Source organism: Schistocerca cancellata, chromosome 4 (assembly GCF_023864275.1).
Source record: "Schistocerca cancellata isolate TAMUIC-IGC-003103 chromosome 4, iqSchCanc2.1, whole genome shotgun sequence".
Classification (NCBI taxonomy): Eukaryota; Metazoa; Arthropoda; class Insecta; order Orthoptera; family Acrididae; genus Schistocerca; species Schistocerca cancellata.
The window spans coordinates 510317383-510331383 of record NC_064629.1 but is presented as its reverse complement, the minus strand read 5'-3'; the positions used below and the strand labels follow the sequence as shown (position 1 = coordinate 510331383).

At 43.8% G+C, this 14001-nt stretch overlaps 1 protein-coding gene across 1 annotated transcript in view; it reads right to left on the bottom strand.

The window, feature by feature from the left end:
* The window catches only part of LOC126183696 (uncharacterized), an 89178-nt gene extending 79983 nt beyond the window's left edge, over nucleotides 1-9195 (bottom strand). The window contains exon 1 of the mRNA XM_049925878.1: nucleotides 8958-9195. Coding sequence (XP_049781835.1) covers nucleotides 8958-9137 — 180 coding nt within the window. The 5' untranslated portion in view covers nucleotides 9138-9195. The remainder of the gene's footprint in view (nucleotides 1-8957) is intronic.
* Between the last annotated feature and the right edge of the window lie 4806 nt (nucleotides 9196-14001).

The following is a 14001-nucleotide window of genomic DNA, read 5'->3' as shown; positions in this document are numbered from 1 at the left end:
TATACATACTGAGGTTCAAATGTCTGTCCCCGGACCAAGGGAGACATCGTCAGAAAGGTATGTGGCGTCCGGCGTACCTGAAGACAGATGGACAAGACCGCTGCTGATCACTTTGTTTATGTCAGTGGCCCGGCGAGTAACGTCTATAGCACTGAGGCTCTTTGCGGAGGACGCAGTTGTGTACGTAGATGTGACAGAGTCAGAACTTTTTACAAAATATAGACTTGCAAATTATTAACATCTGGTGTAAATATTGGCAGCTGACGCTAAACACAAACAAATAAAATATAATGCGTATAAACAGACGAAAAGGTACTATATCGTTTGACCACGTGTAGTAGTAACTGACTTGAGTCAGCCACAACCGTTAAGTACACTATATTATCAAAAGTATTGGGACACATGAACATGGGGCGCGTCCACCCTCCATCTTTATGATGGCTTGAACTTTGCTGGGGACACTTTCAATGAGATGTCTGAATGTTTGTGTAGGAATGGTAGCACATTCTTCCATAAGAGCGGAAACCACAGATAATACTGATGTTGGACGCTGCGATCTGGAAAGAAGTCGACGTTCTAACTCATCCTAAAGGTATTACACTGAATATTTTCAACATTTCGCGGCCCTGTCAGCAACTGCATAAATATTAATTTTAATTTTAATAATTAATAGCCTCAGTTGCACCGTTTATCTAGAATTTACCTAGGTTTCAGTCGGGATAACACAACCTTCTTCAGAATAACAGTAACTACCGTTTATCCGTAGTGGACATCGTCAAGCTAAAACTACATATCCATTAACTTTCGTAAGACTGTAAAAATTTATCTGAAACTGCGAAGTGGGGCCGAGGCAGTTTCAGATAAGTTTTTACAGTCTTACGAAAGTTAATGGATATGTAGTTTTAGCTTGACGATGTCCACTACGGATAAACGGTAGTTACTGTTATTCTGAAGAAGGTTGGGTTATCCCGAATGAAACCTAGGTAAATTCTAGGTACGCTGCAACTGAGGCTGTTGATTATTAAAATTAAAATTAGTGTTACACTGAGTTCAGATCTGGACCCTGGGCAGGGCAGACCAATCCAGGAATTTTAATGTCCATAGACCATTGCCTCACATATGCCGCTTTATGACAGGGTGCATTGCACTGCTGATACAATCGTCGTCTCCGAACAGTTCCTCTAGTGTACACAGTACACAATACTGTAAAAAGTATTCATATCTCTGAGCATTTAGAGTTTTATTAAGAGCAAAAATGAGATCACATCCTCATTTTTGACTGCTGCCACTACACATGACCACAGGTCTACGTGTGATCTCCAGGCATTCACCAAATCCAGACCCTTCCACATGATTGCTACAGTGTATAGTGTGATTCATCGCTCCAAATCACACGTTGCTAGGTGCCCACTGTCCAGTGAGGTGGCTCTTTACACCACCTCAAGCGTTGCTTAGCACTGACATGAGAAATGTGTGGCTTATAAGGAACTGCTCGAGCATTGTAGCCAATTCTTTTTAACTACGCACAGTCATCTTGCTAGCTGGTAGCGCTGTGGGACTCACGAGTGATTCATTCCGCTGATGTCATCCGATATTTACAGTCACTCTCTGCAATGCTCGACAATCCGTGTTCCACAGTACATGAAGTCTTCCTGGTCTTGGTTCAGCTGTGGTCGTTGCATCGGGTTTCCATAGTAACATTACCAACAATCGACTGGGCAGCTTTAGAAGGTTTGAAATGTTCCTGATAGATTTGTTACTCAGGTGAAATCCAGTCAGCAATCCACGTTCTAAGTCACTGAGCTCTCCTAGAAGACCCATTCCGCTGTTATTGCTTCTCTACTGACAATGAAATACTCGCCGCCTCCTTTTATACTGGCTGGCCCGTCTCTCGTGACATCTAGTGGTCAATTCTAAATTAAATAGGAGTGCCCGGATACTTTTGATCAGATAGTTTATCTAGAAGCATCAGTCAGAAACAATATGACGTGAAACTACCTCTTAAATTTATCCATGAGAAAGACAATAGTCAGACTCAGATTTATTAGGAGAATTATGAGGAAGTATAATTCATGGATGAGAGAAAAGCGTTGGAAAACCAACATTCAACCAGTTCACGGGTATAGCTTGTCAGTATGAGTCACTTACCAAGCTGGATTAATGGAAGAGATAGAAAAGATTCAAAGAAGGGCTGCATGATTCGTCACAGATTTGTTTAGTCAGTGTGGGATTGTCACATGCGTGCTCAACAAACTTCTAATAGGAGGCGCCGCAAGTACGTCGATGAGCAACGCAGAGAGATTTACAAAATCTAAACCGAGTCAAGAGACAGTCTATTTTCTTCACCATAAATCTTGCTTAATGACGAGACGCTAAAAAAATATAGACATCCGAGCTCATAGAGCGGGGTATGGACAGTCTCTCATAGCGCGTGTCATCCGCGAATCGAACAGGAAATGGATGGTGATAATACTATAACACCCGGCACACACTGTACACTGGGTTGCGAAGTCTAAACAAACATACAAACAATTCACGTATCAGTAGCCCGCAAACGTAGTCGTTCTACATCAACTAACTAACTCTACAGGATGATTTTGCTAAATGGGGACAAACTGCAGGAAACCGTCGTTGAGAAGATGTTCAAATGTGTATGAATTCCTAAGGGACCAAACTGCTGAGGTCATCGGTCCCTAGACTCACACACTACTTAAACTAACTTCAACTAACTTATGCTAAGAACAACACACACACACACACACACACACACACACACACACACACACACACACACACACACATGCCCGAGGGAGACCTCGAACCTCCGCCGTTTGTTCCCATTTAGCAAAATCATTTCGTATATTCATCTGATGGGGAACGTGACAAAATCGTCTATTCATGGTTGTTAGTTGTTTTAAGTGTGCAGACCAACAATGAGTATGTGGAGTCTTGTGAGCTTACCGCATAATGAGAGAGGACAATGATAACATGTTTTAGTAAAATTTGGCCTGTGAGTGTGTGTTATTTTTAATGCTTGTGAAAGAAGAGTTAGCTTGTGTCGTCGTGTGTCTATGGTGCTCCTCTGAAGAGCCTCTTGAGTCGAACGCCGAATAAAATGTCACAAGAGGGACGTGTGAAAAAAAAAAAAAAACACGTGGTGGCCTGCAGTTCACAGCATTCGGTGAGGCTTGAAGCATACCCTGCCATATCAGGCTGAGGAAAGTCAGCTGACTCAACCATACAGAAGAGCAAGCTTAGTTGCTTACAGTGTCAGTATCTGGTAGCATTCTTGTCGTACGCTAGATGAAACTTGTTATTCGCCTAATACGTACTGGATGTTTAAAGACATCTGTTTGATTTTTTAACAAAAAGATTTTTGCGATAGTATAAATCTAGGGAGTACGTTGTTATCGAAAGACCAATCGTTCCTATATTAGACCAAATGTCATGGAAATTACACATTGTCATACATTCCAGAGTTCTTACATGCCTTCTCCCTTCATTTACATCTATAACAATATGATTACCCTGCAGTTCACACTTAAGTGTTTGGCAGAAGGTGCATGGAACCACTTTCAGATTATTTCTGTACCGTTCCACTCTCGAACGGCACGAGGGAAAATTGAACACTTAAATATTTCTTTAAGAGCTCTGGTTACTCTTATTTTATCCCTCTGCAGGTGGAAGTCAACAAAATATTTTGACATTCGGAAGAGAAAATAATTGACTGAAATTTATGGAAAAATATTTCGCCGCAACGAAAAACGCTTTCGTTTTAATGATTGCCACCAAACTCGCTTATCATATCTCTGACACACTGCCCCCTATTCTGTGATGATATAAAACGAGCTACCCTTCCTTGAATTTTTTCAATGTCCTCCGTCAATTTTATCTGGTACTCGTAAAATCCATACCGTGCAGCAATACTCAGAAGAAGACGGACAAGCATAGTGTAGGCAGTCTCTTTAGTAGATTTATTGCACCTTCTAAATGTTCATCCCAACAGCAAAAATCAGAGAAATTAGTAGTAGTGCAGAGCTCTGCAAGCTCTCGAAAATAAAGACATCGACTTCTCATTTTCTCACACTGATAATCGAAATATTAAAATAGCGCAACTCTACGTCAGTTACTGTCTTTGTACAGGTTTTCGAGTTGCAGTGTAACGAAAAGCTCGTTAGTTCAGGTCTGTGTGATGCGCTTTGTGCTGCATTATCCATATACTTTTTGTAATATAAGAAAAAAGAAATGATGTGTTTTTGCAAATTTTTGCTCTTAGTGAGATTTTATCATTAATCCTTTGGCATATATTTATGTCGCATTTTTCGAACTAACGCAAAAGAGATAAATATTCTGCGAATAGTAAACGCACATCTAAAAGAAAGTCACCGACTATTCATTCTGGCTGTGACATGTTCATTATTTAAAGACGTAATTCCGACTGCAAGAGTTTGTACAAGCAAGGATACAGAGCTATGCTGACTTTTCCAGCAAAGGAACAGCGGCGTATGCGTCTTGGGTTCCGTTTCAACAGTGTTCCCGGTGTTTGGAAAGGTCACAGCTGACTTGTGCAACGCCCGAGAACAAACGACAGCCGCCTCAGCTGTTACGGTTCAGCTCCGTAGCAAAATAACGGAAAGCATAAGAACTAATTAGTCTGATTTCCATCAAAATTTCAGTTTTTTACGCAGCTTTCACCGATTTAGGTTCCATTGTTAACAGAGCACCATGCTTCAAACAGCTAAGATAAGACTTCCGCCGTGTGAGGCAATATCCTTTATATGCTTCCGCGTCTGTGGTGATAAGGTGCTTACAGTATCGGGAGACATTTAGCGCGCTTAGGAACATACTACGCTGAGATCGCTACACTAGAGTTATCGAACAATCCGGCAGTCCAAATTCAGGTTATCTGTGATTTCCCCTAAATTAATTCAGGTAAATGCTGCAACTTTTTCTGAAATAGGTGAAAATCACTTCAATCCTCATCCTTATTCATATACGCAAATGCTCTGTTCTCAAAAAACCTCAACGCCGACGAGATCCTAAACTCCAAGCATCTTTCGAAATACGAGAAACTAATAAATTAAATAGTGACTAAAATTCGAATAATTTATAATTGCTTTTGTCTGTTTTCATACCGATTAAAGCAATCAGTACCACGTTCCGTAGATTATCTACACTTTAAATATCGTGATCCTGTGAATAATAATAATGTACATTAACAATTTTTGCTGGTTATTTCCAGATAAGAACACGCAACAACGAAGATTTCATAGACTTAAGAGAGAAAGAAATCAATATTTTGGACAGTACGCGCATTCATTTTTGAGTTTTAAATTTCTCTGTCGAAGAAGGTGGCTTACCAAGATTAGTTTGCTGTTAAAATGAACCACGCTGACTGTTAAACATTTTATGGTGGTCTTAAACTTACTAAAGGTTGAAAAAATAGCACAGTAAACAACTTTACGAACCGAAACGGTTCAAAATGGCTCTGAGCACTATGGGACTTAACATCTGAGGTCATCACTCCCCTAGAATTTAGAACTACTTAAACCTAACTAACCTAAGGACATCACACACATCCACGTCTAAGGCAGGATTTGAACCTGCGACCGTAGCGGTCGCGTGGTTCCAGACTGAAGCGCCTAGAACAGCTCGGCCACTCCGGCCGGCAACCGGAACAGTTTGTTACGGTAGCAGTAATGTTTCTCTCTCTTAGTGCTTTATTTATAGACATTGCAACTCAGAACTATTCGAGTATATTCATTTCCGCCACAACCTTTGGAACAGTAGCGTTTATAGGGGCCGATGACCTAAGCGGTTTGCTCCCGTAGGAACTTGCCACAAATTTCAAAACAGTAGCGTTTATGACCTACTAGCACTTGCTTGTGATCAGCTGATCTACAAAATATGCTTCAAAGGAAGGAAGAGTAGAGTTTAAAGTTAATCGATGTCAATGTTATTAGAGATGGAGCACGAACTCATATAGGACATGTATGAGTAGCAAATCAGCCGCGATATTTCGGAAAGTATCATCACAGTATTGCCGGCCGGAGTGGCCGAGCGGTTCTAGGCGCTACAGTCTGGAACCGCGAGACCGCTACGGTCGCAGGTTCGAATCCTGCCTCGGGTATGGATATGTTAGATGTTCTTAGGTTAGTTAGGTTTAAGTAGTTCTAAGTTCTAGGGGACTGATGACCTGAGAAGTTAAGTCCCATAGTGCTTAGAACCATTTGAACCATCACAGTATTATTCTGAAAGGATGTAGGGATCCACAGAAACTGAAATCGGGATCGCTGGTTGTAGGCAGCCCATTCATAGTCTTAGCCACTGTAACTTCTCTCTCGGTGCCAGGATGAAGACTTCCTTGTCTTATTAACAAGTCATGTATACAATTATTTCATTAAACCAGAACTGTTGTACCACGGGCCGGTCGGGGTGGCCGAGCGGCTCTAGGCACTACAGGCTGGACCGCTACGGTCGCACGTTCGAATCCTGTCTCGGGCATGGATGTGTGTGCTGTCCTTAGGTTAGTTAGGTTTAAGTAGTTGTAAGTTCTAGGGGACTGATGACCTGAGAAGTTAAGTCCTATAGTGCTCAGAGCCATTTGATTTTTTTTGTTGCACCACAATCGCTTGTCATTAGTTTTATTTGACTAGTCAGCTATCGAGGCTTTACCGCCTTATCATCAGTGCATGTAATGTATTTTCACAGTGTATCGTTCAATGAATCCTGTTTCATGTTAAAATACAATAAGTGCACTGAAAATAAACCTTTCTGTCAATGCATCTTGAAGTGCACCATTTGAGCAAAAAAAAAATTATTGTTCTCGCACTCGGTCGTATCGCAAATGATGGAGTCATGACTGAACAAATGTTTTGTACACAAGCCGTTAATATACTTAAAATCGTATTAGAGATTCATGAAAGATGATTACGGATGAACATCAGACTAGATTTTTATGACTAATTTCTTTGTTTTCCATGTAGGCGAAGTGTATTTGTCATTTTAGAAACAATTTTGTTAGCATATTTTTCAGTCTGCTTTCTCATTTGCTTCAGAGACGAACTTTCAACGTCCTTAGAATTGTTTCCTGACTCTGCTTCTGCCGTTTCCTCGAGACAGTAATCTGAACTGGTCTGCCAAGTAGTGTGCAAACACAGCGCTTACGAATCGTACAGGGAATGTAATAAGAGCTACCTACTGCGATTTCGTTGACAACTACTAAAGCAGATTTATCTGTGATAAATGATGTCGGGCTCATTTCAATAATGGAAGAGACAGACAGACAATCGTAAAATTTTGTGCCAGGTTACGACAATAGTACCGAAGCGCAGCTTTGTACACGGGAGTAAACTGAGACAGGACCGGGAACCGTGTCAGCGGCAGTGATCCGCTGAGACGTTGCGTAGCGGCGGCTCCTGTTGCGCAGTGCAGACTGTCCGGAGAATGCGGAAACGCTACGTCACTGTCTGCCGCCAAAGGCGACCCAGAAGTAACATTTTCAGATCTGGCTGGCAAGGCCGAGTAAATGGCGGGCAACAAAGCGACATGGCGCAGCGCTGAAGGGCTGCTCCCCTAATTGGGAGATATGTGGTCCGAATCCCGCTCCGACTAACGTGTTTTCCCGTAAGCTCATCACGATGCCGATGTGGTTTCTCGAACAGGTTACAACCGATTTATTCCTCCATTCGCATAGAAAACAGGCGCATACCCCAGCTACAGCTGCAGCATTATATCGCGATAAAAGCAGAAACCCTTATAGAGAGTTTGCTTTCCAGTAGTGTATACAAAGAATAGACGTTCGCATACAGATTTACATCTCTCTTTGCAGTAATATTGTAAATGTGGTGGGAGGGATACTTCCCAAAAACATATTAACACTGAAAGCGAAGATCAGTTTTCTGGGACATGAGCCACTCCAATTATCGCATTTTCGATCGATGTCGTGTACTTAAGGACAACATTATTAATATCTGTCGTTTTTTCCTACTGCCAGATGGTGGTTACACACACTCCTTTCAGTTGGCTGGCCACTCCGAAAAGGTTGCTTACTACTGTAACTAACACAGGCAACGATGTGAAATATTTCCGTGAGGACAATATCCCGTCTTGCAAATAGAACCTATTTTGCATGAAGTTAGTGTGTGGGAGCCCGCAAGCAACAGCAATCCAGCCGCGTGAAGGCTGTTTCGCGCACTTCCTCAGACCTTGGCATCTTCTCGCGAGCTAGGCTGACCTAGATTAGAATTCACAGTGTGTGTCCCTGGACACCCCACACAGTCCACTTCAACTGAACAAGAGGGCGTGCCGATGACAGAGACAAGTACGCTAGGATGATGAAGATTCAAGCAAAAAGCATTATGATAAAACCGGCGGCGTCTATTAGAACTGTAGACTCGCTGCTCATCTTGAGTCTTAGGAATTAAAACTATACTTTTGCTTTGCATTCTTCGTTACTGCTGTTTGTCTAGCTTACCTCGGGGAAAACAAAGTTATTAATATTGGAAATATACTTCTAAGGCAATACATTCGTCCTTGTCAGACACGATTTTCGAAATGACAGTTGGTGCTGCATTAACGTACAAAAGCCAGTGTCGTGTGCCATAGAAGCAGCATTTTCGATAGGTAATTCGTTAATGAATATAAAAAAGAATGTAGAGGTCACAGAAAACGCTCATTATCATTTTGATGACTGACTGAGAAGTGACGTATAGCTAAACAAAGATGCGATATGCACTGTGACTTGCACACTAACGTTTCCGTGTTAAGATCTAGATTCTTCAGGACAGGTGAGGATGCTTACTGCACGAAGCCGCTTCCCTACCGACCTACATTGGTAGCACCGGGCTAGTACCACATACAGCGACAACACAAAAAAGCGAAGCTCGGAACTTTTAAACTGGGTTCGAGCACAGTTCACTTATCGTAGGAGGAGAGCAGATGAGAGGTGTACGCACAATCTCCTGCCGCAGCAGCTGGATCTTGCAGTGCAGGCTGTGGAAGATGGCAGGCGGCTGCCCCTCCTGGCAGAGAGGCTCGTTGAGCCAGCGGCGGGCCAGCGCCTCGTTGCGCCTCCTCCACCTGTCGTAGAAGCGGAAGGCGAGCTCCGGGTCCTGGACGGCGGCGGCAGCAGCCATCAGCCCATGGCAGGTGCGAGCGCGCGTGGCCGCATGTCAACTGGCAGTGAAAGCGCCGCTGCCGCAGACCCTGCTCCGGCGCCGCCGCTGCTGCCGCCGCCGCCGCGGAGAAAGGGAAAACGTGAGGTTTCCGCGACCTTGCCGTACAAAAAGCCGGCCCGCCGCCGCACTTGCGGGGTCTCAGCGCAGCACACCCGCATAGCGACCACCGCCGCTGCGCATCTGTGCTAAAATCACCGTCAGTCGACACCAATATTACCATTGTAGCAACCGACACACCGAGTATCTTATCTGTGCCGCAACCGCAGGCCACATACTTTATCTGTGTACAAATAACTACACGATCTTTATCGAACGCCGTAAACCTTTTGTTTCCGATTGGAGAAAAATTACGACGACAGTCTACAAGGATCACTAATGTGTAATAAACGGCCGGTCACGTTAATGGGAGCACCGCATATGTTCGACGTCAAACTGCAGGTGGCAGGTGGGAGCACTAGCAGTGGAGCGTATACAGGGTGTTACAAAAAGGTACGGCCAAACTTTCAGGAAACATTCCTCACACACAAATAAAGAAAAAATGTTATGTGGACGTGTGTCCGGAAACGCTTAATTTCCATGTTAGAGCTCATTTTAGTTTCGTCAGTATGTACTGTACTTCCTCGATTTACCGCCACATGTGTGGGCTGACGAGAATCCACACGCAATTGTGCAATCACGTCATCAAGACAGATTTTCTGTAAACGTTTGGGCAGGCATTGTTGGTGATGTCTTGATTGGGCCCCATGTTCTTCCACCTACGCTCAATGGAGCACGTTATCATGATTTCATACGGGATACTCTACCTGTGCTGCTAGAACATGTGCCTTTGCAAGTGGTTCATGCACGATGGAGCTCCTGCACATTTCAGTCGAAGTGTTCGTACGCTTCTCAACAACAGATTCGGTGACCGATGGATTGGTAGAGGCGGACCAATTCCATGGCCTCCACACTCTCCTGACCTCAACCATCTTGACTTCCATTTATGGGGGCATTTGAAAGCTCTTGTCTACGCAACCCCGGTACCAAATGTAGAGACTCTTAGTGCTCGTATTGTGTACGGCTGTGATACAATACGCCATTCTCCAGGGCTGCATCAGCGCATCAGGGATTCCATGCGACGGAGGGTGGATGCATGTGTCCTCGCTAACGGAGGACATTTTGAACGTTTCCTGTAACAAAGTGTTTGAAGTCACGCTGGTACGTTCTATTGCTGTGTGTTTCCATTCCATGATTAATGTGATTTGAAGAGAAGTAATAAAAAATGAGCTCTAACATGGAAAGTAAGCGTTTCCGGACACATGTTCACATAACATATTTTCTTTCTTTGTGTGTGAGGAATGTTTCCTGAAAGTTTGGCCGAACCTTTTTGTAACACCCTGTATAGGGCGTTAGAAAATTCCCGTTCTAGAATTCTAGGACTTGAAGAGGGAAGTGAGTACTAAATATTTTGAATGTCGACCGTGTCTGCTGAGGGAAAGAGAAAAGTCTTAGATCTGCTTGTGCTCGTATGCAATAGAGTACACAGAATGACGCGTACTACGTCAGACGGTCACCTGATGTCACTCAACGTCTGCCTTACAAAGTTTAATTGATGAGACTCCTGTAGAGACAGAGGAAGACCTGCAGGCACGAGCTCTGGCTGTCTCCCTAGAAATTGAAGAGACACCACGTGGGATAGGGAGTGTGTACCAGAGCATGCTTCGTAGGTACAATGTCTGTATCAATCTTGGCGGTCACCACATCGAGCCGATGTTGTAGACGTAATCCTTCAGTATTGTTCTGTGCGTGCGGTATGCTGGGGTCTTTTTGTTTTGGAAAAACGTCAACATCTAATGTTTCAATGTTAATACAAACAAATGTGATTAAGTGCTAAAAGAATGTTTCTTTGTGTCTCTTTTCAAATTGTTGCATAATAACTGTACTCCGTCACTCCTAATTTAATTCCTCGCGCAGAAATGGATGAGTTAAACATATGAATTGAAACTGTTATAGAATGGAAACTGTACGGTTTCTAACATGGGCTGCTATTCAACATATTGTGCACTCAAGTTTTAGAAGTTTGTAAGAGGAATTTCCGACACCCTGTATAAAGCGTGCTGGAGGGACGCGGATGATAGTGCGATCGTTGTCATAATGCGGAAACGGAGCAATTTGTCCGTCGTCCAAAACGGTATAATCATGGGCTTTCGGGCCAAAGGTGGAAGCATTAGGTTAGTTAGGTTTGAGTAGTTCTAAGTCTAGGGGACTGATGACCTCAGATGTTAAGTCCCATAGTGCTTAGAACCAATTGAACCATTTGAACCAAAACCGACGCCGAGGCAGCTGTCGTATACTACGGACCATAGATGACAGAGATGAATGACGGCCACGGAGATGTGTAGGGGCGAACAGACGTGCAACTGTTGAGCAACTGACCGCCCAGATGAACCAAGGGGCTATCCAACATTGTCACGCCAACGACCGTCAGTGAACATTGCTGCATATGGGTCTCACAAGGGAACCTCCCCATCGCACCCCCCTCAGATTTAGTTGTAACTTGGCACAGTGGTTAGGCCTTGAAAAACTGAACACAGATCAATCGAGAAAACAGGAAGAAGTTGTGTGGAACTATGAAAAAAATAAGCAAAATATGCAAACTCAGTAGTCCATGTGCAAGATAGGCAACATCAAGGATAGTCCAAGCTCAGGAGCGCCCTGGTCTCGTGGTTAGCGTGAGCAGCTGCGGAACGGGAGGTCCTTGGTTCCAGTCTTTAACTTTTTATTTTCAAACAATTATTATCTGTCCGTCCGTTATGTTTTCATCTGTTTTCTGGGAGTGATTATTACATCCACAAGAAAACCTAAATCGGGCAAGGTAGAAGAATCTTTTTAGCCATTCGCCAAGTGTACAAGTTAGGTGGGTCGACAACATATTCCTGTCATGTGACGCACATGCCGTCACCAGTGTCGTATAGAATATATCAGACGTGTTTTCCTGTGGAGGAATAGGTTGACCTATGACCTTGCGATCAAAAGTTTTCGGTTCCCATTGGAGAGGCACGTCCTTTCGTCTACTAATCGCACGGTCTTGCGGTGCGGTCGCAAAACACAAACACTAAACTTATTACAGTGAACAGAGATGTCAATAAACGAACGGACAGATCATAACTTTGCGAAAATAAAGAAAGTAAAATTTTCACTCTACGGAAGACTTGAACCAAGGACCTCTTTTTTTTTCTTCTTTGCATTTTGTTCGTTATTGATCTTTGTGTGTGGTCATTGCGGACGTCGCAAGACATCCTGTTCAAGTTCGGTGGTTGATCCTTCCACTCAGTTTTTTAATACAGAGGGCAACCGGCTCTCTGACCGAACACGCGGAGCTACCGTGCCGGCTTTCGGCCCGCAGCTGCTCACGCTAACCACGGGACCACGGCGCTACTGAGCTCAGACTGTCTTTGATGTTGCCTACATTGCGCATGGACTACTCAGTTTGTATATTTTGCTTATTTTTTTCATAGTTCCACACAACTTCTTCCTGTTTTCTCGATTGATCTGTGTTCGGTTTTTCAAGGCCTATCCACTGTGCCACCTTATAACAAAATCTGAGGGGGGTGCGATGGGGAGGTTCCCTTGTCAGCAGCAGGCGCCTAGTTCATGCACTTATGCCGACTGCTGTTCATCGCCGACGAAGGTTGGAAATTGCACGCTATTACCGACAATGGATGTCCACTGAGTGACGACAGCTGTCCCTTTCAGATGACTCGTGGTTTATGTTATGCGGACAGATGGCCATTGGCGTGTAAGGCGTATAACTTTTGAAAGCAAACACCCTGCAACAATCGTCGGAGCGTTATGGTCTGAGGAATGTTTTCGTGGCATTCCTTGAGTGGATCAGGGTGGGCAGCAATCTGTGGTTATTTGCTGATGATGCTGTGGTGTACGGGAAGGTGTCGTAGTCGGGTGTGTGTATGAGGAGACAATATGACTTAGATAAAATTTCTAGTTGGTGTGATGAATGACAGCTAGCTGTAATTGCAGAAAAATGTAAGTTAATGCGGATAAGTAGAAAAAACAAACCCGTAATATATGGATACAGCAGTAATAGTGTCCTGCTTGAGACAGTCACGTTGTTTAAATATTTGTGCGTAGCGCTGCAGAGCGATATGAAATGGAACAAGCATCTGAGGATTGTGGTAGGGAAGGTGAATGGCGGTTTATTGGGAGAATTTTCGGGTAAGTGTGGTTCATATGTACAAGAGACGCCTTATAGGAGGCTAGTGTGGCCTATTCTTGAATACTTCTCTAGTGTTTGTGACACGCAGCATGTCGGATTAAAGGAAGGCATCGAGCCAATTTACAGGCGGGCTTCTAGATTTGTTGCCGGTAGGTTCGAACAACACTCAGGTATTAAGGCAATGCTTGTTGAACACAAATGTGAAACAGTGGAGGGAGGGTAACGTTCTTTTAAAGGAATATTATTGAGAAAAGTTAGAGAACCAGCATTTCAAACTGACTGCGGAATGATTCTAGTGCCGCATACATACGTTTCGTGTAAGGAGCACGAATATAAGATACGAGAAATTAGGGCTCATACAGAATCATACAGACGGCCGCTTTTCCCTCGCTCTATTTGCGGGTGGAATGGGAAAGAAAATGACTAGAAATGGCACAGAGTACCCTCCACCACGCACTGTACGGTGGCTTGTGTTGTATGTGTATAGATTTGCGCCACCTTCCCTCCCCCCCCCCCCCCACGCCCCATCCTCCACTTTCCCCTCCAGACTCACTGAGATTGGTGTGAACAGTGAATTGTGTCTACTGAGGGCATATCTCGGTCGATGAC